General features: G+C 41.4%; 2 protein-coding genes across 4 annotated transcripts in view; one reads left to right on the forward strand and one right to left on the reverse strand.

Annotated features, from left to right (window-relative positions):
* Positions 1-1,172: 1,172 nt before the first annotated feature.
* On the reverse strand, positions 1,173-25,227 carry CRNKL1 (crooked neck pre-mRNA splicing factor 1). The gene is made up of 14 exons (XM_048842442.2): positions 25,105-25,227; positions 18,801-18,953; positions 17,148-17,239; positions 16,876-17,034; positions 16,330-16,496; positions 15,431-15,609; positions 13,260-13,430; positions 11,864-12,055; positions 10,911-10,970; positions 8,897-8,977; positions 6,204-6,443; positions 3,834-3,935; positions 1,861-2,109; positions 1,173-1,440 (listed from the first exon to the last, which is right to left on the reverse strand). The coding sequence occupies exons 1-14, from the start codon at positions 25,150-25,152 to the stop codon at positions 1,273-1,275; spliced, it is 2,061 nt and encodes a 686-aa protein (XP_048698399.1). The 5' UTR covers positions 25,153-25,227; the 3' UTR covers positions 1,173-1,272.
* Positions 25,219-25,430, forward strand: part of CFAP61 (cilia and flagella associated protein 61) — a 209,177-nt gene continuing 208,965 nt past the window's right edge. For 2 of the 3 annotated variants that reach the window (XM_048842440.2, XM_075127270.1), the window contains exon 1: positions 25,219-25,294. The gene's annotated coding sequence lies outside the window, so the exon portion shown is untranslated. Of the gene's footprint in view, positions 25,426-25,430 lie in introns of all 3 variants that reach the window. The other variant, XM_075127267.1, reaches the window with a different exon arrangement.

Here is a 25,430-nt window from a genome sequence, read left to right on the forward strand (position 1 = left end):
GTTCCCAGACTTTTTCCACAGAAAGATTTGAGTAATACATGGAATTTAGTCTGATCATTGAAATAAGCCTCTTTCCTCAGAAGTAGGGAACAAAGGGGAGATTGGCTTCTTGAGGCACAGAAGGGTCAGTAACTCCTCAACTCCCCTCCAAGTTGCCCCTACAAGAGTTACAAAACATATTGGTCACTTTGGGCGTTACATTGTATGTAACAGTTCAAAAGAAGTGATGTTCATTCACTGCTAGTGTTAACTGTAGAGAAGATCAAACTGTTGGAAGAGAACAGAATCAGCTGTGTTTTAACATGCGGAGCTCCAGGCATCCTGCAGCCTACTGTTGCATATTAAAGTCTTATATTAGAAGATAATGTAGTATATAGTTAAAATCTACAAAGATGTCCAAGAGCTTTGTCTTTGTTAAGGCAAAGAGTGAGGCAGAGAAGTTTTAAAAAGCCAATTTTTAGAATATAATGCGATGCATTTGACATAAGCTAGCTTAACAGTTTCCATCTGAAGGTATCACCCCTGTTTTACAGAGAGGTGAAATGACTTTCCCACAGGCCTACAAAGCAACAGTTGGGAATAGAATCCAGCTTTTGAGTCCCAGGACATGTCTGTGGTGATCAATGCACTGGGGGTCAATTTAGCAGGTCCAGTAAAGACCCTCTAAATCGACCACAGATTGCTCTCTGGTACTCCACTGGAACGAGAAGCATAATGTAAGTCGACGGGAGAATGTCTCCCATCCACCTAGCGTAGCGTAGACACTGCAGTAAGTCAACCTAAGCTACGTCGACTCCAGCTAAGTTATTCATGAGTTGCGTAAATTAGGTTGACTTACCCCCATGGTGTAGACATGGCCCCAGTCCAATACCTCCCTGGGAACTTCTAGCTGAATGGAATATTAAACTCAAATTTACCTTTAGCTTTAGAGAGAGGGTGGGCAAATGTTAATTTTTTTCAGTGAGTTAAATATCTGCACACTGGCATATAATGAAAGGGTTTTAAGCCCCCTTTCAGAAGGCTTAGAAAACAGCTGGACTGTATGTGTTCCATTTCCAGCTACTGGGATTAGCGAATGTGAAAAGGAATTTAGAAAGTGTTAAACGAGGTTCATCCTTAGTCTCCTAGGAAAGAGGTCACCTGCTTGGAGCTTTTCTAACAACTTAGCAGTATTAAAAAGTTACTCAAATACATTTATTCAGTCAATCACAGATGAAATATTGTACAAAAATCAAATGCACAGAGGGGAGGCGGCGGCAGAGAAATGCAGCGTTAGGATTCACTCTCATCAATGTCATTGTCTGGAGCCATCTCTTCAGCCTCATTTTCTTGTTGCTGTTTCTTCCAAAGTTTAGCCATAGCAAGCAGTTTGAGGTTGGGCTGGTTGGCAGCATCTTCTGGAAAGATATAATCATAGTATTCCTCCCAGCCAGCGTCGGACTAGAAAAGAAAAGTACAAGCCCCAGGTTAGTTAGTATTTAGTCTGAACGCATGCTTTCACAGTAAGTTGCTGGAGTACTCCGAATACTCCTCTCTAACAAGCATGGCAATAAGGACTAAATCAGAACTGAGGTTTTTAGTCTTCATTCATTAAATGACTGCTAAAACTAAAGAATCAGTGGGGCATGGAGTCCACTGCCCATTAATGGTGCTGCTTCTCTTACATGTAACTAAAAGGGAGAATGCATACAGAACAGAGATTTGAATATACTTCCTTAGCTTTATTCTCAGAAATAACACCATGCATATAGTTCAACTACATTAAGTTTAGTCTCATAGATGTATTATTATAATGTATTGTACACAAACAACTTTCTGTGATTGTAGGTGGCATTTTATTTTCCCACCCTTTACTCTTACCCCATCTTCAGCCTTTAATTTTCTTCTCTTCTTGACTTTGTCTGGCATAAGTTTATCTACTCTCTCTCTATTACAATCTGTTCCAAACTCCTCTTCAAAGTTTCTCCAGGATTCCAGAAGCATGAGTCTCTCCTCCTTCTCTTCGCAGTTTCGCATTGTTTTATTAGCCTCTTCATATACCTGTCTGCATCTTATCAAGCTCTCCTCTTTTCCTGCAGAAAGTTCAAACTGAGCAAAACTGATCCATACCTAGGGGAAAAGCAGAGCAAAATCTAATGGAAATTTCGCTGTGAAAACGTCATTAAAATAAAAACCAGGAGGATGTGGCCAAGCTGGAAACCATTTGTTAGTTTCAGCACTTTTTCAAGCTTTGTAAACAACCAGCTAGACAAAACTCATGTCAGAGTAAGATTTGGTTAAGGCCCCATTTTAGTACTGAAGAATATTCTGATTTTACAGCAGAGTACCATTGTCAATGTTCTGTTTTTTTTTAAAGAGGGAAGTGATTCAACAAGGCTGAAGGTCATCTTTGCAGAAATCTTGTACCAAATCCTATCTTAGAGACTCCACATAATTATAAGAGGGGTAAGACTAGTGTTTTGGTGCACTCCATCTTTGGGCTTTCTACTCAATTTTCTGCCAGTTTTTGTAGCCTGACCATAAGAAACTGGATTAACACTCCCAATTCATTTTCTGTAAGCCACTTAGTTGGTGGCAATTATTTTTGGTCATAATAAACCTGGCTGAATTTAGTCAAATTATAGATCTAAATCACATTGCTAAGGCTGGTCATTTGTCACAGCATCTGCAATTTTTTGAGCAGTTAAAAAAGAGGCCATGGCTGCTCAGAAGAACAGATAAGCTTCTGCAGAACTGATTTAGTTTTTTCTTTTTTAAAATGAATGATATAGCCATTGTGGGGTTGTCAAGATAATCATTCAAATGTGGGAAGCCTAGGAAACCTGGCAAAAGAAGCAGTGCTACCTCTAAGTCCTAGTAACCCAGGGCTTCTGCAGAGTGATCCTTTTTTTAAATAGAAAGCTATAAAGACATCTCTTATCTCTAAACGAGTCATTTCACAATACTAACCTTTTCCCTTACTTATTTCCAATGCCCTGAGTCACGAAAGTCCCCACAGAATAATGTTGATAGCTACTTCGGTGGTATGGCATTTTAAAATTAACTGAGATTCCTTCCCCAATGTAGGATTCTGACTCTGGCACATAAAATGTTGGGAATCATTAAGAAAGGGATAAATAATAAGACAAAATATATTGCCTCTGTATAAATCCATGGTACGCCCGCATCCTGAATACTGTGTGCAGAGGTGGTTGCCACATCTCAAAAAAGATATGTTGGACTTGGAAAAGGTTCAGAAAAGGGCAACAAAAATGATTAGGGGTATGGAACGGCTGCCGTATGAGGAGAGATTAATAAGACTGGGACTTTTCATCTTGGAAAAGAGATGACTAAGGGGGGATATGGTAGAGGTCTATAAAATCATGACTGGTGTGGAGAAAGTAAATAAGGAAGTGTTATTTACTCCTCCTCATAACACAAGAACTAGGGGCCACCAAATGAAAATAATACACAGCAGGTTTAAAACAAACAAAAGGAAATATTTTTTCACACAACACACAGTCAATCTGGAATTCCTTGCAGGAGGATGTTGTGAAGACCAAGACTGTAATAGGGTTCAAAAAAAAAACACCTAGATAAATTCATGGAGGATAGGTCTATCAGTGGCTATTGTCCAGGATGGACAAGGACTGTGTCTCTAGCCTCTGTTTGCCAGAAGCTGGGAATTGGCGACAGGGGATGGATCACTTGATGATTACCTGTTCTGTTCATTCCCTCTGGGGCACCTGGCATTGGCCACTGCCGGAAGACAGGATACTGGGCTAGATGGACCTTTGGTCTGACCCAGTATGGCCGTTCTTATGTATGATCAGTTGTGACTACACAAACGTTACCTTGACATGCTGTGTCCGCTGAAGCAATCTGCGGTAAAGGTTTCTTGTTTTCTCATACTCTTCTTGCTCAATTTCAAAGTCAATATAGGATTTCCAAAGAACCTGAGAGAGAATGGGTCAGTCTTAGATCAAAACTCTTGAAGTTATGATTGTTCAATGCACTTCATAATACAAGCCTTAAGAAGTTATAGAGATCACCAAACAGAAAGGTAGCCAAATAATTTTCAACATTAAGGCAGTACTAGGTATTACTGTCACACATAATATCACCTCTAATCTATAGCTCTAGAGGTAAGGGTAACAGGACAAAGGCCAAAAACCACTATCACAAACAAGGGAATCAATAACTGGTTCTGGGCTGAATGAAACATTGGGGTTCCAAGAGAAAGTGATGACATCAAATCATTAGAATTTAGAGGGAGGAAAGAGGCTGAAAAGAGATTTAAGAGGCAAAGAGTAGGAAAAACAATGCAAAGACATGAACAATGAGGCAAAGTAAACCATTTGATGCTCTGCTTGCTTTTGGACTGATTGAAGAGAGGATGCTGGAAGACCACCCTTGATATTTCAGACACAGAAGCACAAGATCACAAATGTGGGGGTCGGGATTTTTGCTCTAAGGCAAAACTTGTGGCTTTGTGAGCTGCTTACACTTATATGGAACATTTAATATAATGAGAAATGTGGTGGATTATAAATTGCTCAACAGACACTATCTCAATAATGGGAGCATTGTCCAAATTGAAAGGTGAGCAGTAGAAATAAATGGGGGAGACATTAATTTGCCATTGCGGTACTTAACTTGAGGCAATAGGAACTGGAGAGCAACAACATTCCAGGTATGAAAAGAAGGAGGGATGTAGTTGTATACAATTAGCTTATAAATGACGGCTTAGGCCCATGAGGAGAGAATATGGAGAACTTGAACAGACATCCTATAAGTAACAAATTATTTGAAGATACCCTAGAAGACTGACCAGCTATATAAGGATGAAACTACAAAACACTGGAGTGCAGCCTTACAAAAGCCATTATGTGCTAAGCAACAGAAATAGACAGGTAAGCTGTAGTGTCCAAAGCATCTAAACTGGTAAGAACAGAAGTGTGAGCTATTTTATTTTACAAATATATGTATTGCACCATTTATTTGTGTGTGTGTGTGTGTGTGTATATATATATATATATATATATATATAAAAAGCAAACTTGATATTATGCAACCCTGACTCTAGCATCCTCATATCGAATACTACGGCAATATATTTCAAAAATAAATAAATGAATAGTTAATCTTTGGAACTCATGGCCACAAGATATTGAGGCACAGAATTCAGAAAAGAATTAGACACATATAGAATACCCAGTTATACTAGCTAGGATGAGATATAAGTAGTGTCAACTCTCATGCTACAGACACAAGCCTATCACAAACTGCTTACATTAGAAAATTATTCTCTTAGGCATGTTACACCACACTTGTTTATTGTGGACTTATATACCACCTGCTGAAAATGTAGCTGAGCACTGTCAGAAATTGGATGCTGGATTAGATGGACCACTGGTCTGATACGCCAGGACAAGTCCTATGTTCCAATTAGCACAGGGGTGGGCAAAGTATGGCCTGTGGGTCCAAGCCCTCAAGCTCCCACTGGGGAGGAAGGTCTGGGGCTGCTCTGTGCATCTCCTGGAAGCAGCGGCATGTCCCGCCTCAGGCCCCTATGTGTAGGGACAGCCAGGGGGCTCTGCGCTGCGCGCTTCCCCAAGCACCACCCATGCGGCTCCCATTGGTCGGGAACCACAGACAATGGGAGCTGCAGGGGTGGCGCCTGCGGATGGGGCAACATGCAACAGAGCCGCCTGGCCACGCCTCTGCGGAGGAGCTGGAGCAGGAACATGCCGCTGCTTCTGGAAACCGCTTGAGGTAAGTGTCACCCTGAGCCACCCCCTGTGCCCCAACCCCCGCCCTGATCCTCCTCCCACCCTCCAAACCCCTCAGTCCCAGCCCAGAGCACCCTCCTACACCTCAAACCCCCAGAGCCTGCAGTCGGAGCCCTGATCCCCCCCCCGCACCTCACCCTCCCTGCCCCAGCCTGGAGCCCTCTCCCACATCTTGAACTGATTTCTGGCCCCACCCCGGAGCCTGCACCCCCAGCCAGAGCCCTCACCTCGTCCCGCACCCCAACCCCAATTTCGTGAGCATTCATGGTCTGCCATACAATTTCTATACCGAGATGTGGCCCTCAGGCCAAAATGTTTGCCCACCCCTGTATTAGCAGGTTAGTTGATTCCCCCCCCCCCCCCCCCCCCCCCCCCAACCATCCAGTGTGTTGAGGAATAGGTTACTTCAGAGTTCTTCATATACTCCCTTACCTCTGGCATGTCTAACCGAGGCTGACCAATAGCCAATTCGTATATTGCCCGGGCTCTGTCTGTATCACCAAGAATGGTTTCTAACTCAGCAAATTTAATCCATGATGTGCAGTTTTCAGGTGTGAACTCTAGGAATTTTTCATACAGTTTCCGGCAGCGATCGAACTCCCGCAGTTGCAGCTCCAGTTCAATGTAGCCTTTAAATAGTTTGTTCTTTGGGCATTTACCTATGGACGTTCCCTGTAAAATGAAAAAAACAATAACTGCTTATGCCATCTCTCTGAAGAAATGCTTTTTTCAATGTCCATTTACTGTTCAGTACTAGCGTTTAAATTAATCTTTGTTTAACTACAATTTCTGTTGACTACTCCAATCAGGACTAGTGTGAAATCTAACTAGTAATGATTCAGCCAGATCATTACAAAACTAACATGTGCATAAAGTATCTAAGTGCTCTGAAGACAGAAAAAGTATAACTTGTTGCAGACAGTGTTCACGTGTATAATGTTTCTTCATGAGACGTCGTCACTCAAAACTGAGCTTACGCAAATGAGTGCTTCATCTTCTGAGTCTTGAGACTGTTACCATACAGACAAAGTGGCTCCAGCCTCTAATCCTCTAGGTAAGGGGTCCATAAATATATTCAGAGTGTGAACCACATCTTAATAAATATGGACTCAGGGACCACCTCCCCTCCTACTCACACTTGCACAACCGCTGTTGGGTGCCTACAGTAATAACTACCAGGACAGGTAAGCTTAGAAAAGTACTGAATGTATTTTAGCTCCTTTTAATTCACTTTAGGAGCTGAAAACCAGTAGAACCACCACCACCATGTGCCCAGCCATGATGGGTAGCATTCAACAGGTAGCATTCTGTGATTCATAGTTTGAGAACCTCTCAGATTAAACAGGTTCAGATAGGAGTGCTTGAGGACAGGAAAGAAAGGGCAAGCCATGTGCCTCCTGCATTATCGGACTGTTATATTGGAAGAACAAAACTCACGCCCCTCCCCAATCACTTTTGAGGGAGGCAATGAAGGCAAGAATATTCAAATATTCATAAAATGCACCCAGTAGCTTAATCTCTGCCCATGAGCTAACGTAACTGACTTTTTACACCAAAGTCCACACACTCCCTCAATATAGTCCCCCACAAAACCTTCCTTACACTTGGGGTTTTTCTACTTGGGGTGTGACTCTTGTGCATTTTCTATCAATATACTCACTACAAATCAAGGAAGCCATAAGTCAAGCTAGCATTAGCATTCAAGTCACATGTATTACCAATCAAGTCATCCATTCCAACAAATGACTACCCATGCTGCACCCACCCAGTTCTTTCCTCCATTTCTCCTACCATTACTTTTGTTTTATCCACATTAAGCTCCAATTTGCTGTCATCCAAGTCCTAATTTCACACAAATACTGGAAAAGCAAAGACCCCACACCATATGGGTCCAATGAAAATGAGGCAGAACAGTGTGTTATCTGCATACTGATGACAACTCAAAAGCCTATCTCTCCACATGGGGGTGTGTGTGTGTGTAAAATCTTCAATCGAAAACAGGCACAGTTTCCCTAACATAACCAAATCAAAAACAGGTCTTTGAAAGGATCAAGGAAATCTAAGATTTCTAAATGGGATCACAACTACCTCTTTAGAACCTACTAAATCATCTACCCCCAAATGGGAAGGTTAGAGATAGTGATAATTGGTGAGACTCCCAATGTGAAGAGACGGCATCTTGAGCAAAGCCCTAACAGCAGCACAGGACAGATGGCAGACTGTCCTCCTGCAGGGAGGCATTAACAACTTCACAATGGACTTAACCCTCTACTTCATTTTACCAGCCAAGGGCAAGAGTCCAGCTCAGCAGGCAAAGCTCCCCCAGCATTTCAGTGATCAATCTAGCACACTCAGCCAAAGAAGACATTCATATTTACTCCAAGCCTGCTCTGCCACTGTAAAACACAACAAACCTGATCTGTTTTATCTGCAAAGAAACAGATGTCTCTTCACACCAAGAAGAGTGACTCCGTCATTACCAGACTAGTTTTCCCTCAGTCACAAGTAAAATGCCTCAGTTTTTAACCAAGACTACTGGAAAACTAAGAGTGGAGGGAAAGGGAGAGATTTTCATTTAAAAGGGTCTTCTGTCAAAGCCAACTCCATCTTTGGAAAGGCACTAGTGTGTTACTATATTTGGCAAAAGGGCTTGATGCAGTTTCTTAAGAGACTGTCCAAAGTCCCTAGTATCGCTTTAGCTAATATTCTGGATGTTGCACTCAAAACTCCCAAGAAACAAGGCCTGTTACATGGATGCTCAAAGTTCTCACAGATCAAGGGTGGTTTTTAAATGTTTTCAATTTCTATACCAATTAATACTCTTTAAGCACAGAAAGCTGATTCTCTGGCTTCTCAGCCGAATGCTTTCCAGCTGAAACAAGTGGAGCTCCATTATTTCCAGATATTATCCAAACCTCTAAACAAAGCCATGCCTGCCTTTACAATACGCACAACAACATATATGGGATACATGCAGGTCTCCAATAGGCATAGGCATTTTGATTTGCTTAGATGAGTTGTAAAGAGGAGACTTTTTCAAAATTCTTTCAACTCTTGTTACCCCTAAAATTCTTAATTTCCTAAAACACAATTCAGTAATTACCCTCTTGTCTTCCTTTACTTACCAAAGCTCTTCTGGCAAATGGAAGATTTTTCTGTCTTATTTCAAACTGTGCATACAACAGCCACATTTTGGCAAATGTAAACTGGAAGAAAAAAAAATCAAGACACATTTGGCTTAGATAGATTCTTAGCAAATAATGCTACTTATGTAGTTTCAGAAATTATTTCAGTTTTTTACTGATTCTGTAGAATCAAGTAATATTACTGTAACTACATGGATAGTCTTATTTGAATTAACATTATTATTCTGATTAACGGGTGAATGTTACACAATCCAAAACAATTTATCATGACAAAAACAATTTATTCATGACTCTGATAAGGTGTTCACCCCACACTGGCAGAGAAGAGGTTAACAGAGTCTAGGGAGGCTGTGTGGGAAGCAGCCAATTAGAGGGAAGCTATATGGGTCAGCCTATCAGGGCCCAGCAGGCTCACATAAAAGGGAGATGCAGGGCAGCAGAGCAAATTCAATTGGTGTTGGAAGTGCAAGGAGTAAATACTGCATCTTTAGCAGGCTGAGACCTTGGACAGAGCAACTGCTGGCAGAGACCATGGAGCAAGAGGAGCTCCTTGTTAGCTTCCAGGACTGAGCAGCTGAGTGTCCTGAAGAAGGTACTGGGGCCAGGGAGACACAGCAGCAGTGAGAGGAATAAGAGGGCTGGGACCCAGAGTAGTGGGTGGGCCTGGGTCCAGCCCCTGTTGCCACTGGGGAAGTGGTTAGACTATAGAACTGAGATACCACTCCCAGAAGGGGGGGAAATGAGGATAGTGACCTGGCCAGAGGGCCGAGTCATGAAGAGGACACTGTAGTACTTGGACTGAAACCAGTTAGCAGGTGGTGATGACAATGGGCAGGGCACCACCAGGAGAGGGTACACTGGGTAGCAGAGCTAATCCCTGTGATGGCCAGCAGGAGGTGCTGCGCTGGTGAGTGAATCCATGACAGTGACTGGCAGAAATTGTTCTCCCATAGGAAGAAAAAAAGCTATAGTTTGCAAATTAAGGATTTTGAGATATATCTTTAAGAACTAATAGAATGCATAGATTAGGACAATGCCACAAGGGAAGAGGAACTGACACACAACTGTTTCCAACAGCCATATACACACAAACTAAAATTAATTTCTTCTTACAAAACAAATCAAGTTTGTACTATCTATATTAGAAAAAAAGAAAATCAAAAATGTAAAGTCTTGAGTCCAAATAGACCAGGCTAACATATGGAAGGTTCTTCTTTAACTGTAACATTAAACTTTTTTAATTTAAAAGCAAAACAAAAGGTACATCCACATTTTCACTAAGTCACAAGTTCCATTTTGTGAAGCAGAATAGCATCTTCCCTCTATTTCACTAGTAGCGGCTTTAAAAATATTTTTCCCATTAAACGAGGAAACAAGGCTTGTATGGGGACAATATTAAGCAAGTCATTAATATGCTAGACTGTACTTTGATTGCTGTAACAAGGTGAAATAATGTGTTAACAATGTTCTGAGAAAAGAAGTGAAAAATACCCCAACGACTACAATTCCTATATTAGGAAATACAAGTAACACATTTGGCCTGCTGTTACTCATACACCATAAACGCCTACCAGATTTCTATTAGGCCCACGGAGGCAGCATTTACTGATTAAAAGATCTCCTTTTTTTAAATAAGGGACTAGAATCCATTTAATAAAAGGCAGAAACAAAATGCAGAGAAAGGAAAAAGTAGTGTTTTTATATCTAACACGATGCTGGAAAGGAACCTAATCCAAATCCAGAGTAACTCTCTCACTCATATTCCAGAACAAAGACTACATGACCTGTGCACAGAATCACCAACATACCCACTTCTGTGGGTCTGAGTCCTGCATCCCCTGCTGACTGACAAGGGAACAGTTCAATTGATCTCTTGTTACCAGGGAGGAGTATGTAGACCTGGGCAGTATAGGGGTAGGTAATCTCCAGGATTTTGAATAGTGTGTTTTGAACCATTCTGGGTTTTGCACTGGACCCATTAGAAAAGTCATACCTTTTTGTGGGGAATGAGTTCCACACATGCTTGATATACTTGTCTGGTTCGTTCTGGATCCTGAAAGGACAAGCAAGCTGGGTTAAATATTCTATTCAACATAAACATTACCGAAACTAAGGAATTTGTGGAGGAGTAGGTTTAAGGCTAAATGTTTAGAACTGTGCAAACTAAACTTTTTTTATACACACAACTCGCCCACCCATTTGTGTGCACAAATCTAAAAAGCTGGCCCTTCAAGATTTAATATTAGATTCAAGAGTACAGACCACTTTTTAGACCAAAGTATTATGGTAAGGGTTACAGACCTTTTACCCTCATAGTGGGAATATTTTTGTAGAAGAATAGCTAAGATGCTATGTAATCATATTAAACAAAACTTTAAAGCAACTACAAAATGATTGATTATAAACATGGAAAAGGAGGTTCTATTTCCAATAGTAATTTATATCATTTACTCAATGTCCGAGGCCAGAGTAAGAAGGATTTCAGATATTCCCTGCAAGAGAGTCATTTTTAAAAGAGTTCTTTTACTGAATTTGAAAATGCTACCACAAAACGTGAATTCAGACAACAGCCTGCCATAGGTAATTTAGCTAAGCCTGAGGTGGCTTGGTTCTACTTTTCTATACCAATAGGTTATCAGTAAGGATTGGGGAAAATGTTGAAGGATGTACCATTAGCAACTTCACAGCGTACTTCTGCAAAATGACTGTTCAATTCATGGCAGATTACCAGAGATAGACATATAATTTTAAATGTCTATTCTAAGTAGAAAGGTTAATTTTTCAGAGAAAAACAAACAACAACTCTACCTAGAAAGTCAAACCCCATTTCAGTTTTGAAATCAAATGAGCCAGTATATTTTGCTTATTTAATAAGAAACTCAGAACCAGACAGCAATTTAGTAGGTCACAGACAGATGTGGAAAAAGAGGAGACTTATGTTTTTACCTTTGCCTCCAGTTCTTCATACAATGCATAGTTGATCCAGAGATATATGTATCTCTTCCAATGTCTCTTCTCTTGAATTGGTGGAACATTGGCAATGGCTCTTTCATAAACTTCACGTACGGTATCAGGATCTGCATCACTTTCAACCAACCGCAAGTAATCAAACCATGCGTCGTAATTGTGGGGATTAGCCTTCCAGAAAGGGATAGGAGATCATTTCATTAATGCAATTATAACACAGGTAACTCTCCCTATAGTTTAAAGCAGAATTGTGTAAATCTGTAAACTTGTACATCTAGGTTTTTTAAATTAATCACTGAAATATTAATGAAAGGTAAAAATGTGTGTGTCTAAGTCATGTAGGCCTTTTGCAGATTTTACTCAGATTCATGAGGGTTAAATGAACAAACTAGAGTGGAAGAAGAATTGTCACCATTGTATAGCTTCAGCAATTCAACACCCACACTTAATAGAAAGTGGGCATGCCAGATTTTCCCCCACCACCCAAACATATTTAGACAGAACTAAGATGTTTTGTAAATGTCTGTGGACAAGTATACGAACCAAATTTAAATCTAATAACTGACTATCAGCAATAGTACTAATTTGAAAATATAGTAACTATGTTCCAAAGTAACAAAATCCTGGTTTTGATTTATATTTGATTAATTGGGTTGTCAGGCAGGCTTCAGTCTATGTGATATTACAAGTACTAAGGGAAGTGAGGAAGACCATCAAACTAATTTCATTCCTTCCCTCAATCTTTCCACTTAAAAATTTGAAAATATAACTCCTCCATTGCATCAGTTTCTTGGCAACATCATGGTGAATAAAGAAAAAATTTAATTCATATCCTAGCAGGTAAGTTTGGAATATGTCAAGTTAAGGGCCAAAACACTGATCATGAAGCGTAGACCCCCAAAGCTGATAAATACCCAGAATGTTTAAGTTTCTAGATGAGAGGGAAAGTTGTCAGGTTTAACTATCAGTGAGACACATTAAATATTTAAAGCCAGTATGCAGTTCTAACCATTTAATAAAAACCCAAAACCAAACAAACCCAAGATTAGCTAGTTTTTGTTACTTTCTATAGTTAATGTAGTGGAACTGAATCTATCCCACTCAACTGACATGTATGCCCTGTAGCCCAATTCCCATTAAATCCAACAGCTAGACGTTTTAAATGCGGTATGAGGAGCTCCAGATAAACTGTTGTATCACTTGCAGATAAGTTACGATTAAATTAAAAAGTCAATGGTTTGATATGACCAACACATGTCCTTTAAAAGCAGTGCCTCAATACCATGAGACACACGAGAACCTCGTTCAGCACTGGAGATTGGAAAGTGTACCCAAGCATGTTTACACATCTGTAAGCCTCTAGATTAACACTTACCTTCACTTCCTCTTCGTACTGGAATCTCCTTTTACTGACAATAATGTCTTCGATGCCTCTTCTGTCTCCATACTTCTTTTCAAAGACGGTGTAATTTTTGAAGAGTTCTTGGGCCTCCTGTTTCGGAATTCTATCCAGGGCATATTTGTAGATCACTCTCACCCTCTCAAACTGAAAACATGAGTACATGACAAATCAGAGTGATTTGTCCTACATTTTATAAAACGTCTCCTTTCTTCCGGTCTCCGTAATCCATAGCTAGTGGTAGATTAGTTAGGTAAAGGCTATTTCAATCGCTCCCCGAGTACACAGCAACTTTCAAACTTTCAACTTTCAAACATAAATGTGGTTTTTTTATCTCAGGGCTAACATGCATTCTTTCATGAGCTCTGTGAGGAGTAAAACTTGTAATAATTGTCTTACTACCATCAATTAAGCTGATATATTACTTTCAACACTGCAAAGCATGGCATTGCTATCAAAGAAAGGAGCAAAATCAAAAGCCACTAGTATATTGAAAAATAGGCACCAAATATTTGATCCTGCACCACAGAAGTAACTGGGAGTTTCCCCACTAATTTAAATGGGAGCAGGAGCAGGCCCAAGGAGAGGAAGAGAGAAAAAAGCCTTTTACCTAATATACAGGAAAACCAGAGATGCAGATGCCTCAGTGGGTTACTACAGAGAGAAAATGAAATGGGGAATACAGCAGAAACACACTCTGGACTACTTTGTTGCACAGTAAGTGTATAAGCTTTAAAAACATATCAAGATGCTCTCTAGGGCAGGGACTTTGTTTGTAGAGCATCTAGCACCATGAGGTCATAACCTGATTGGCCTCTAGATGCTACCACAATTTTAATTAATAGTAACATGCAAAACTTGTTTTTCATATTGCTGTTAAGTCAACAATCATGATATGAAAATGTTAAAAAAACATAACTATAAGCCACAATCCCTGCCTTGCGCCACTAATAAAAACCTACAACAAGCACCTATATGGTAACATCTAAGGGGCTGGAAATCTGACAAACAAAGCAAGGGTCATTGGTAGGAGATAAAAGGATGCTTTGATGGGCAAATGTTTTATGGCAAGCAGGGTTCACACAGAAGGAATCTAAAACATATCAAATCAACAAGAGAAAATTGTACACTAAGACGTAATGTAATATACCATTGGCTCTAAGTACTGTTTTTCCTAATGAAACTTCTCTCCAGTTTATACTTTTAGACTGAATCCACGCTTTATAAAAATCTGACATTTAAACCAAGAGCAATGAGACACAGCGTATCTTTACAGGGTTCTTTAGGCTCCCTAGCCTCCTAGCTTATCACAAAAGCTCTACAAGTGGGCAGTGTTTGGTGTATACCAGAACTGGAAAACATTAAGAGTTAGAATGAGGAACATGGTATGAGGTACTGTACACAAATCTGTGCAGAAAAGTAGGTACTGAGCCAGACTCTCAGCTGGAGTCAGTGAGTGTAAAACCATGCTGATACACCAGCTGAAGATCCAGCTCATACCAGCTATAAAATGTTGTTAATTTGGGGTCCTATTTTTTCCCTGTGTTGGTCCCACACTCTCTCTCTTCTCTCGTTTAAAGTTTCAGGCTAATTCTTTAGTGGGTGGATTATTTATTTATTTATTTTTAACTTTTAGGATGTTTTTAGCGTATTGTTACTAACGCTCCAGGTGGGACACATTTTTATCCCTGTAAGTTTCTCATATATTGGGTAAAAAGACAAATTTCGGCCATGATTAGAGCCCTGTGCAGATACAAAATTTGTATCCACATCCAATCCACAAACATGGTCTGCAGATATCCACAAATTTGCAGGGTTCCTGCCATGATCCTGCAGAAACTTACCCATGTGAGCGTTCCCACTGAGTTAATCCCATTAGTTCATGTGCATAAGTGTTTGCTGGATCAGGGCCCGAGTCTCTTGATGGCAAGCAATAGTATCTTGCAGAGAATAAGTTTCCCTTGATATCAACAAAAAGCAAATATAAAAATCCAGCCTCCTTGTTACTACATTCTGAACACGAGTACGAAGAACTCAGTTAAGACACTGAGAAACTACAGCCAAAGAGAATTCTAAATGGCACAGAGGACAATATTCAACAAGAAATCTGCATTTTTATATTCGTTCAATACACTTCAAGTCCTTACTTCTTTCTGGTTCTCCTCAAATTTTGCAAAGGCCACAAACAAATGCTCATTCATATGTTCTTCTCCAAAGAACTCCACTGCTCTCTCATACACTTTTCTTGCATGGGCAAAGTAACTGTGTTTCTCTTCAAAGCGGGCGTACTTGATCCAATTCTTAACATCAGGGTGCACAATGACAAGTATAGAAATGTTAAGAAAATGGCAACAGTTCTCCATTTCAAATTCCATTCTTCCCAGGGATCACATGACCATGGATCATGTGAGAACAATAGCTAAAGATGAACCATGCAAAGAACATGGCCAAGAGGTAGAAGAGGAGGGTCAAGGGGTGATCCACACACAGGGGGTTTTAGATTCAGGCCCTTCAGTTTTTAGGAAGAAAAAACAGTGAATAAAAAAAGGAGAAAATACAAGATGAGAAGAGGAGGAAAAACTTTTAGTAGCTCTGACAGTAAGGAGGGGTAATCATCTAAGAAGAGATCAGTGACCCTCTACCTCATAGCAATTTTTAAATGCAAACTTCCAAAGCTCTCTCATATGTGATCCACCAAATTTTATTGCAGTGCTTTGTAACATTTACTGTTTTTGTCTGTGTTGAGTTGTTGTTGTTGGTTACAGTGCTTAAACTGTCAGCATCTTCCAAGCCAAAAATATACACCTGTTGTGGCACAGTTAAATTATAAGCTCTTCCAGGACACTTATACTCATTTAACTGAATTTCACTGTGGTAAAGAGAAATTTCCATCCATGTGTACTCCTAGGTATCAGCAGTGTTTGTTGCCCACAATACAACTAAAGTGGAGAAAAGTCACATACAAATTCATGGGCATTTAAGGTGGATAACAATGAAGTGTAAAATGTGGATCTAAGTGCAAGTCTCACTGTTCTAAAAAGGATATATCTCTCATAAATGGTGCGTGCCCTCTCCACCTCCTTGTATCTCAGTTCAAAGTTAATATACGAATGCCAAGCTTGTTCCTCCGGTTGCCACTCCATCCAGCGTTCAAACACCTGACGTGCTCCAGCAACATTCCCCAACATCTCTTCCATATAAGTATACTTATACCTTTAAAAAAGGCAAACAAGAGTTATTATTGACACAACTATTTAGAAATGTACTTAACAAAATTATTATTTATAGGTAACTCTCTTTTGGCAGTATTCATTATTTGCATCACAGAATTGTCCAGAAGCCCCGTTGTGCCAAACCCCTACCCTGGTGAGATTACAATCCAAGGGGGCGGGGGGAAAAGAGGAGGGTAACTTTCCAATAATGAGTCTTTTTTAATATTAGCTTGCAGAATCTCGGAAAAAGAAAACTGCAACACTAGAGATGTTGAAGACTTTATTTGCACACGCAGACATTTCACTTTTTCACTAAGTGAAAGATCAATTGTTTTTATTATTAGAGGTGAAATAGTGAGTTTTACTATCTGAAAACTCACCAGAACTGGTTGACCCTGGGGAGGGTAGTGATGGCTCGATCCCAGATATTGCGGGCATGGTTAACCTGGCGGTTCTTCATTTCCATTTCTGCATACTTCAGCCAGAGAGTGACATTTCTGTAGTCCACGTCTAAAGCACGCTCGTAGATGGAACGAGCTCTGGAAAGCAAACAACATTGTTGAAGTAAATGCATGTATGATGCAGTTCAAGGATTCTGACAGTATTAGTTGCACATATTCTTGAAGTGCAAAATGCCCATCTTCATAATTACCTTTGTATTTCTTTTAGGCTTTCCTCCCATTGTGCGTACTTTATCCAGTTACTGATAACAGTCCTGTTTTTTCTTATATTATCTTCAAAGGTCTGAGAAGAAAGTTATAATTTATTTTTAAAAGTAAAATGTTTCTCTGTGCAAAAAGATCCCATTATAAACCAAGAGTGACGTACTGATAACTCAAAAATAAGATATCAATAGATTGGACTAAAAATCCCAAACATATTACAATTAGTTTAAACAGAAGTTACAATAACTTTGAGATTAAAATGAATAAAAGGTTTCCTAAGTCACGTACTTGAGCAGTTAAAAATATAGCTAGAGTTGTGATAAGTGTAGATCATAGGAGAGCTGTAAGCCTGTAAGAGCCTGTGTCCCTCTGTAACACCAATGGACTAACAATTATAACAACATTCAAAATTCTTTTTAAAAAACCCTATGTTGAGATATTTTAATAGTAACATTAATTGAAGTTATGGGGCTCACTTTTTGCACACAAGACTGAAAATATATTAATTTGAACATGCCATATTCATTCTTTTGTGGCTATAAACTGATCACTTGGTGCAAGTATCGTATATCAGACATGCCATCACTTAGTACTTCCCAATGGTCCAAACGTCTATAACATGTACATACTTTACTAGAGTTTATAGGCCATAAAAGACGCCTAGGAACTCTACCTCTTCTTGACTAAGTATGTTATGACTCATGTTTGTGTCCAAATGTCAGGAGGCAAGTTTTCAGTTCCATAACAAAGCATTTCCACAACTTGATTCACCAGAGATGGCACATTCAGTGTTATAGGTTGCCCCCAACCTATGTCCAACTAACATCACAGTATCATTCTTATCTAACAGATGGGTATGAATGGAGAGAACCTTTTGTATAGCCCTCAGCACAACAGGGCCCTAATCCTCATTTAGGGGCTCTACACACTAATCTAAATTCAGATCCCTTTGGAGACTAGCTTCAATAAGCATTCAGACACAAGACACCAGGGGTCAACAACCTTCGGCACGCGACCCGTCAGGCTAATCCAGTGGCAGGCCACAAGACATTTTGTTTACGTTGACCGTCCACAGGCATGGCCCCCCGCAGCTCCCAGTGGCTGCGGTTTGCTGTTCCCAGCCATTGGGAGCTGTGGGAAGCAGCGACCAGCACATCCCTATTCCCTCCCTCTGGCCGATTTTTACTCTTCTTCCCTTTTTCTATAGCCTACCTCTCAAGATTCTAGCACATATGAATAGACTATTTAATAGCATAAATACAGTTTCCAATACAAAATCATAAGTTGTACTGTTAATTTGCTACTAAATCCAAATTCTAAAAAATTATGCATTTAATTGTTTAAAGGGAACAGGTTAAGTACCCTTAAACAGCCACTTGTGGTTTTAAGGTAAAAAATCACAGAATATCTGTGTTCTCTCTTTCCACAGTATGCATCCGATGAAGTGAGTTCATCACTGTAGTTCATGAAAGCTTATGCTCAAATAAATTGGTTAGTCTCTAAGGTGCCACAAGTACTCCTTTTCTTTTTGTTTTCTCTCTTTGAAGTTCATGAAGAATGAATGAAAACGTTCAGCAAAGTTTAAAAATATGCTAGCTTCTTAGTACTGTACAGGAGTATCAAGTCACTTGTGCACTTACCTTCCTTTTTCGAAGCTTGTAGTCATTTAGTTCTTCTTCATCTGTGATCTTTTGTTGCGGAGGTGGTGGAAGAAGTTCAAGTTCTCTCTCCTTTGCTTCTCTTAACAGCTGTTCTGCTGTGATCTGTACTTCTGCTGGCGCTTTGTTTTTCACCTTTGGAAGAAGAAAAAATTTCTTTTTTGTGGTCATCTTATATTTTTTTACGGCCATAAAATACCAAAAAAAAACAAAGTGAGTTGACCCAATGATTTAATATGTGAAATATACAAAGAAGTAGGATTAGGTGACTGGCTGAGAAATAAACAGAACTGAGTTTACAAACAGACAGGAAATAGCAAGGCCAAATATAATATACTTGTTACTGTGTCCATTTCACCCCATAAAAATGTCAAACTCAGAAGCTATAACCCTACCTGGAGTGCAAAAAGATGGAAAATGTTGGAACAAATCCTAGGCGTGTATTCATGCAAGTATATCTGGGACAGAGGTAACCAACTACCTTGGAAAAAATTTAAATATGAAAATAGATTTGGAAACCTTAGTTTCTTTATCAGATGACATGTAAAGTTGGGAATATGATATCCTCCATTTTTTTAAAAATACTGTAAAGTAAAAAAATCGTATCACAGACAATTTTACTTTTTACCTATGTTACTGATAACTCCTTGATATTAAATATAAAAATTTTTAAAATCCAACTTGACTGTTTATGTTCTTTCTTTACTTTTAGCATTCCTCTCAGCTTGGACAATGAAAACCAATGTTGGTTGTTTAACTTTGGTTTCATATTTTCAGTACTGTACTGTGTTTTAAAACTGAAGAGCAGTAATTTGTTTTAAAAACTGTTTGCTTTTCAAAAAAAGGTGTAAACAGTCTAAACCCAAGCATTTATAAAACCTGTAATAGCAGTAGAAAGTTTAAACTGGGGACAAATTCAGGCTGATCTCGTACCTCTGAAAAAATGTCATAAAAGCTATTGATTGGATTAGAGATACCACAACTACAAAAAGCATAAATATCCTCTGAGAGAAAAAGTAAAGTATAAAGCCAGGCGTTTCTACATTTTTTGGAATATAGAGTAAGGCTCCAATCCTGAAAACACGCATATACTTAATTTTATGCATGTGAGTAGTTTCACTGAATAACAGGATTATTCACACCCATAAAGCTAAGGACATACATGTCAGAACAACGTGGGAATTTTGTTAGGATACATTTTTGCTGGAAAATGCTGATTTGTCAAAACCAGAACATTTCACGGAAATATATACTTTCACTGAAGTTTTTTCAGGTCCCAGATGGAATTTCTGGTCAAAATCAGAAAAAACACTCAACCAAAATAGCGAATAGCCAATAGCCCAATGACCAGAGCACTCACTTAGAATGTAAAACACCCAAATTCCCACTCTGCCTGATTCAGAGCAGGAACCTAAACCTGGGTTGCCCACATCCCAGCTGATTGCCCAAACCACCAGAGTATTGTCTATTCCAAGATGGGTCTTTCTCAATATCTCCTGTTGGAGCTGTTCCACTTTATATAAATTAAATATCCATTGAGCCAGAGTGAGAGAGAGACTCTATGGCACTGGTCTTCAATTGGCAGCCCGCAGGCTAGATCCTGCCACCAGGGATTTCTGATTGGCCCACTGCTGGCATTAGCTGTTCCTTCATACCCTCAGAAGCAGCCAATTAGAGCTCCTCGGGAAACAGTGGCGCTCACTCCCCCACCCCTCAGGAGCCCAGCCTATCCTCACAGGAAGGGGTGGGGGGAACTACCCCTGCTCACAGGAAGGGTGGAGAAGAAGGGTGCAGAAAGAGCCCTGCAGCTCAAGGTAGTTCCACTCCTTTCTACCCTCCTCCCTCCCTATAACACCCAGCCGGAGGAGCAGGGCGGGACGGGGAAGAAGCCCTGGAGTTGCTTGGAAGGAGGAGGCAGAGGGATAGCACTGCAGCCACCCTCCCCTTGGCCTGGAACGGGGGGTGGTGGTGGTGAAGAACCCAGTAGGAGCAGAAGTGAGGCTGGAAGCAGGATGGGCTGGGCCAGTGGTTCTCAAGCTGTGGCCCAATCAGCGCACAACTGTGGCCTATGTGACATCCTTAGGGCCGCACAGGTAGAGTGTGTGTGTGTATATATTGTGTGGATGGGACCTACAATGGTAAATAGGTTGAGAACCGCTGGGCGGATGGCAGAAGGCAACAGGGCAGAACTGATGGGAACTGGGCAGATGCACTTCTGTTTATTTTCCCTATGTTTACCATCATGTCATTTATTTAATTTAGAAATTTTTCATTTACATTTAAACAAGTGGAACTAGACTGTGTTGATACATTTCAACTTATGGTGATACGCTTTTAATCAGGCACTTAATCAAATGCTTATGCAACATAAAGTGATCAGTAATTGATGTACTTTCATAAGTTAAACTGACTGTGCAGTACTTTTTTGGGAAGGTGTGCAGGGGGAAGGAGGAAACACTGCTTGAAATGTTGACACTCTTGCAGTAAGAAAGGGAAATTAGATGTCCCTTAATTTCCTGTGAGGTTTAACTTCTAATTTTAATGTCATAGTTGTAATAGAATTAACATTTAATAGCACGATGTTTTAATAGCATTAGTGTATTTGTATAATAATTTGTTTGCAAGATTTTGTTGTACTACTGTCCACTGGCATGCTTAACCTTTTACTTTGAGATTAATAAATAATATCCGTCACACCACTCTTTAAAGGTGCAACCCCTGGCCAATGGCAGGTTTACTACAGAGCAAACACCAGAAGAGCCCTTTGACCTGGCAAGATTTAGACACTGCCTTATTCAGCCCACCAGAAAATGTAATTGAATACCACTGCTCTACAGTGTGGTAGACAAAGCACTAAATCAGGCAAGCAGGGACCGGGACCTGGACCTGAACCTGGGTCGTCCCACATCCCAGGTGAGTGCCCTACCCACTGGGCAACTGGCTACTCAAAGAGGGGTGCTCGCTCTTGCTCACACTCACTCACTTTTGAATGCTCAGGGTTTTTTCCAAATATTGAAACAAATTTTTTTTCATGAAATGGAATTCTTACTTTCTGGTCTGCCCTAAAGCACACGTGTTTGCAGGACCAAAGTTTTAGACATTCACAATTCTCGTCAGCCTGCTGAAAGTCAGATTAGCTTGCAAAGAATGGTCTGTTTGGGTCAATGGGGCTCCGTGTGGGTGGAGAAGGCACCCATGTGGGGACTGAGTCCAGGATCATGGCCTAATAAATAACTGATATGGTAGCAATGCTACACCTAGCAATAATTATTGGAGGATTCCATTTTTGTGACTTTTGAATTACAAGTATTTTTTAGAGTAGCAGCTTTATTAGTCTGTATCCACAAAAGAGAAGGAGGACTTGTGGCACCTTAGAGATTAACAAATTTATTTGAGCATGAGCTTTCGTGAGCTACAGCTCACTTCGTCGGAAAGCTTATGCTCAAATAAATTTGTTAGTCTCTAAGGTGCCACAAGTCCTCCTTCTCTTTTTAAGTATTTTTAAAAAATTAACGTGGATGAGTTTGCACTAGCAGGAAATTAAAAATCTAGTAAGGCCCTTAACTGGCCCAGAGCTTCATGGCGGTAGCCCCTGTGTGTACATAAAGTTCTACTGCAGTCAATGGGGAACTATGCAGGCCTTGGAGTGCTAGCAATGTCAATGGGGCACCAAGGAGGTGAAGTGTCTGCCATGGTTTAACTCAGTGTATGGTCATTGCCTATATCTGTGTTTAGTCAAAATAATGACCACAGAAGCAGAGATTCAGAATCTTATATCATCAGTCAGTACTCCAGGATTACATTTGTCACGGTGAGGGGAAAAAGTCACAGATAGCATGATTTCGCCCTCAGCCTGCGACTTCCTTCCATATCCATGACTCACCCTGCAGTAGCAGCTCCTGTGGCTGAGCCTGGCTCCCTGCCCTGGGTATTGTGACCTGGCGCACTGGGACACAGCCCTATTCAGGTTTGACCACCCTGGTCATGATGGGGGAGTGAGGCACAAACTTCAGTGAGTGGCATTGTGATCTGGTGCACAGGGCTGCAGTGCTGCTCAGGTTTGGCCCACCTGAACAAAGGTGGGGGGGGTGGAAAGAAGAATCCTGAACAGCTTTGCAACCGCACATGCCGGGTTTCAATGCCTGGAGCAGGATCATGGGCCCAGCCTGGCGTGACCAGGGGCCGCAACAGAGAGGTGAGCTTGCTCCCCAGCCTCCCCTCCACACTAGACTGGGATTAGGGTTGCGGTACTGGAAGCAGAGGGTGCTGCTGCAGAGTGAGGAGAGGGGCATTATTTTGTTAATCAAATTTAGGGAGCAGTCACAGTAAATTTAGTGATCTGTGATTTTTACTACATTTACCATGACTACGCTGACTTGATTTTTAAAAATGCCATGGTAAATCTGCATCTCTGTTCATGAATTATTACCCAATTGAGAGCAAAAGATTGCAACATGTTTAACCTTCCTTCCCTATAACTTTCTTAATGTTGGGAACTGCTTGTTACTTGTTGGGAAAACTGATGATTGCTAACATTATTAAAATCTAATCCTTCCAAGACTATTTATTTTGATACATTAATTCAGATGACCTTTCTGAACCATAAAGACTGAAAATCACCATAACTTGACTACATTTAAAGACACACAATTCTCCACCAGTGGTAGCAACATTGGCAGCTGCAGCATAGACATAGCTCAGGTATTTTTAACACGGTGCCATACAACCCATCAAACTGAGAGGGTTGGCTGATCATACAGTGCTCTTCATTGCCAGCTACTAAGTATGATTAAAATATAGCTTAAAAAATACATTTGATACTTTCCTAATTTTACAGAGAGGTGATGGGATAGGAAAGGGGAGTGGAAATGATCCACAAAACAGTCTCCCCATTAAAACATGGGGATTATGATGGCAGTTAAATACCCTCCCTCTGTATACTGCAGTCTCCCCCCTTGCTACTTGTGCTGTAGCCACATCAGTGGTTCCTAGGTGCCATTTTCCCAAGAGTAAACAGCTGGGATAACTTATCTGTAACCTTGAGTTCAGCTTTGTTCTCCCCCCCCGGGTTGGGTTATTTTCACATTCTTTAAACTAAAAATGGCTTTGAAATTGTGAGTACATGGAATCTGGACTTGGCTTTTTAAAAGAAACATCATAAATTGGTTGAATGGAAATAGTGCTTTGTGTTAACTCCATACCAGGACTTTTCTGGTAGTCTCCTGTTTCCTTAATATTTAAGATTTTATTTGAAAAAAGTGTTTTTTGGCTTTTTTAATTGTTGAGAAAACTTTCCCTGGGGGGCCATGCACAACAATGGGCCACATTCAGATCCAGATGTAAGTCAGTGCAGCAGGGCTGAATTTTGCCCTGTAGGTCGGAGATGGACAAACTGACCTTTTGTATCTTCGATACCTACAACTGTTAATCATTTAAGTGCTGGTCATTTTAGCAGAAGTTTCCAACTTCTTTGGTACCATGGGATGAGGAAAAGGGGCAGCATAACAAACGGTTTTTTTCTCCATTGAACAAGGATGTGCCACCATTCTAAGAAATGTCCCATCCCATTGTGGTCCACCGGTATGTGTCTGATCAGATAAAAGTTAGTTTTCAAGCACCAATCATGAGAACCATTACGGAGTGGGGGAAAACACATGACTGTGCTGTACCAAAAAAAAAAAAAAAGCGAGCGAGTGAGGCTGTTTCTAAAACGGACCCCCCCCCGCTAGCTGGGCTCATGCTCCATGTTACAGACGACTCGCAGCAGAATATTATGTAAAAGCTGCTGTATTTCCAGCAGGGCTCGCACCAGCGACTCCCCTCCCCCTCTCCCCACTGCCCTTTCTCCCGCTTCCCCCACTCTGGTCCAACTGGGCACCCCCCAGTCCCAGGTCCCCAGCTCCCCTGAGCCCCCCATCCCCTGACCCCCAATTCCTCAGCACCCCTGAGCTTCCCCGTCACGGGTCCCCCCCCAATTCCCCGGCACCCCCAAGGTTCCCCACGCCGTGGTCACAGGTTCCCCCAATTCCCTCCGTCCCCCGCTTTGCCCCTTCTTCCTAGTTCCCCTCCCACAGACACCCCGGCCCCCGAGAACTTTCACCCCCCCCCGTTCCCTCCACTCTGCCTCCCCCTCCAGGCACCCCCGCCTCCTTCGCCTGGGCACCCCCACATCCTACTCCCCCCTCACCGCCGGGTCGCCCCGCGGGGCTCGGTGACACCCATGCCCGGGCCCCTGGGGGCAGGGTAATTCCCCCACCCGCCCAGCACGGACCACCCCCCCCCGCACCTTCGCCACTTTGGGGATTCGCTGCTTCCCGGCCGCCGTAGACGCCATGTTGCCGCCGCTGTGAGCCCGAGCTCTGTCGACCCCGCCCTGCTCTTTCACCTCTCACCCCGCGCAGCGTCGCCCGGGGCGTTGCCACAGTAACGGCGGCCGCGCGTCTCTCGGCGGTTGCCGCGGAACCGCTGCGTCCTAGGTGAGTCGTCGCCGGTTCCTCTGAGCCCTGACCCGGTGGGGACCGCGGGACGCGCCGCGCCCGACGGAACAGCGGCGACGCTCTGGGAGTGCTGGGAGGAGGCGCTCCCGGGACTGCGACGCCCCAAACAGGTGTC

This window comes from Caretta caretta, chromosome 3 (assembly GCF_965140235.1).
Source record: "Caretta caretta isolate rCarCar2 chromosome 3, rCarCar1.hap1, whole genome shotgun sequence".
NCBI lineage: Eukaryota > Metazoa > Chordata > Testudines > Cheloniidae > Caretta > Caretta caretta.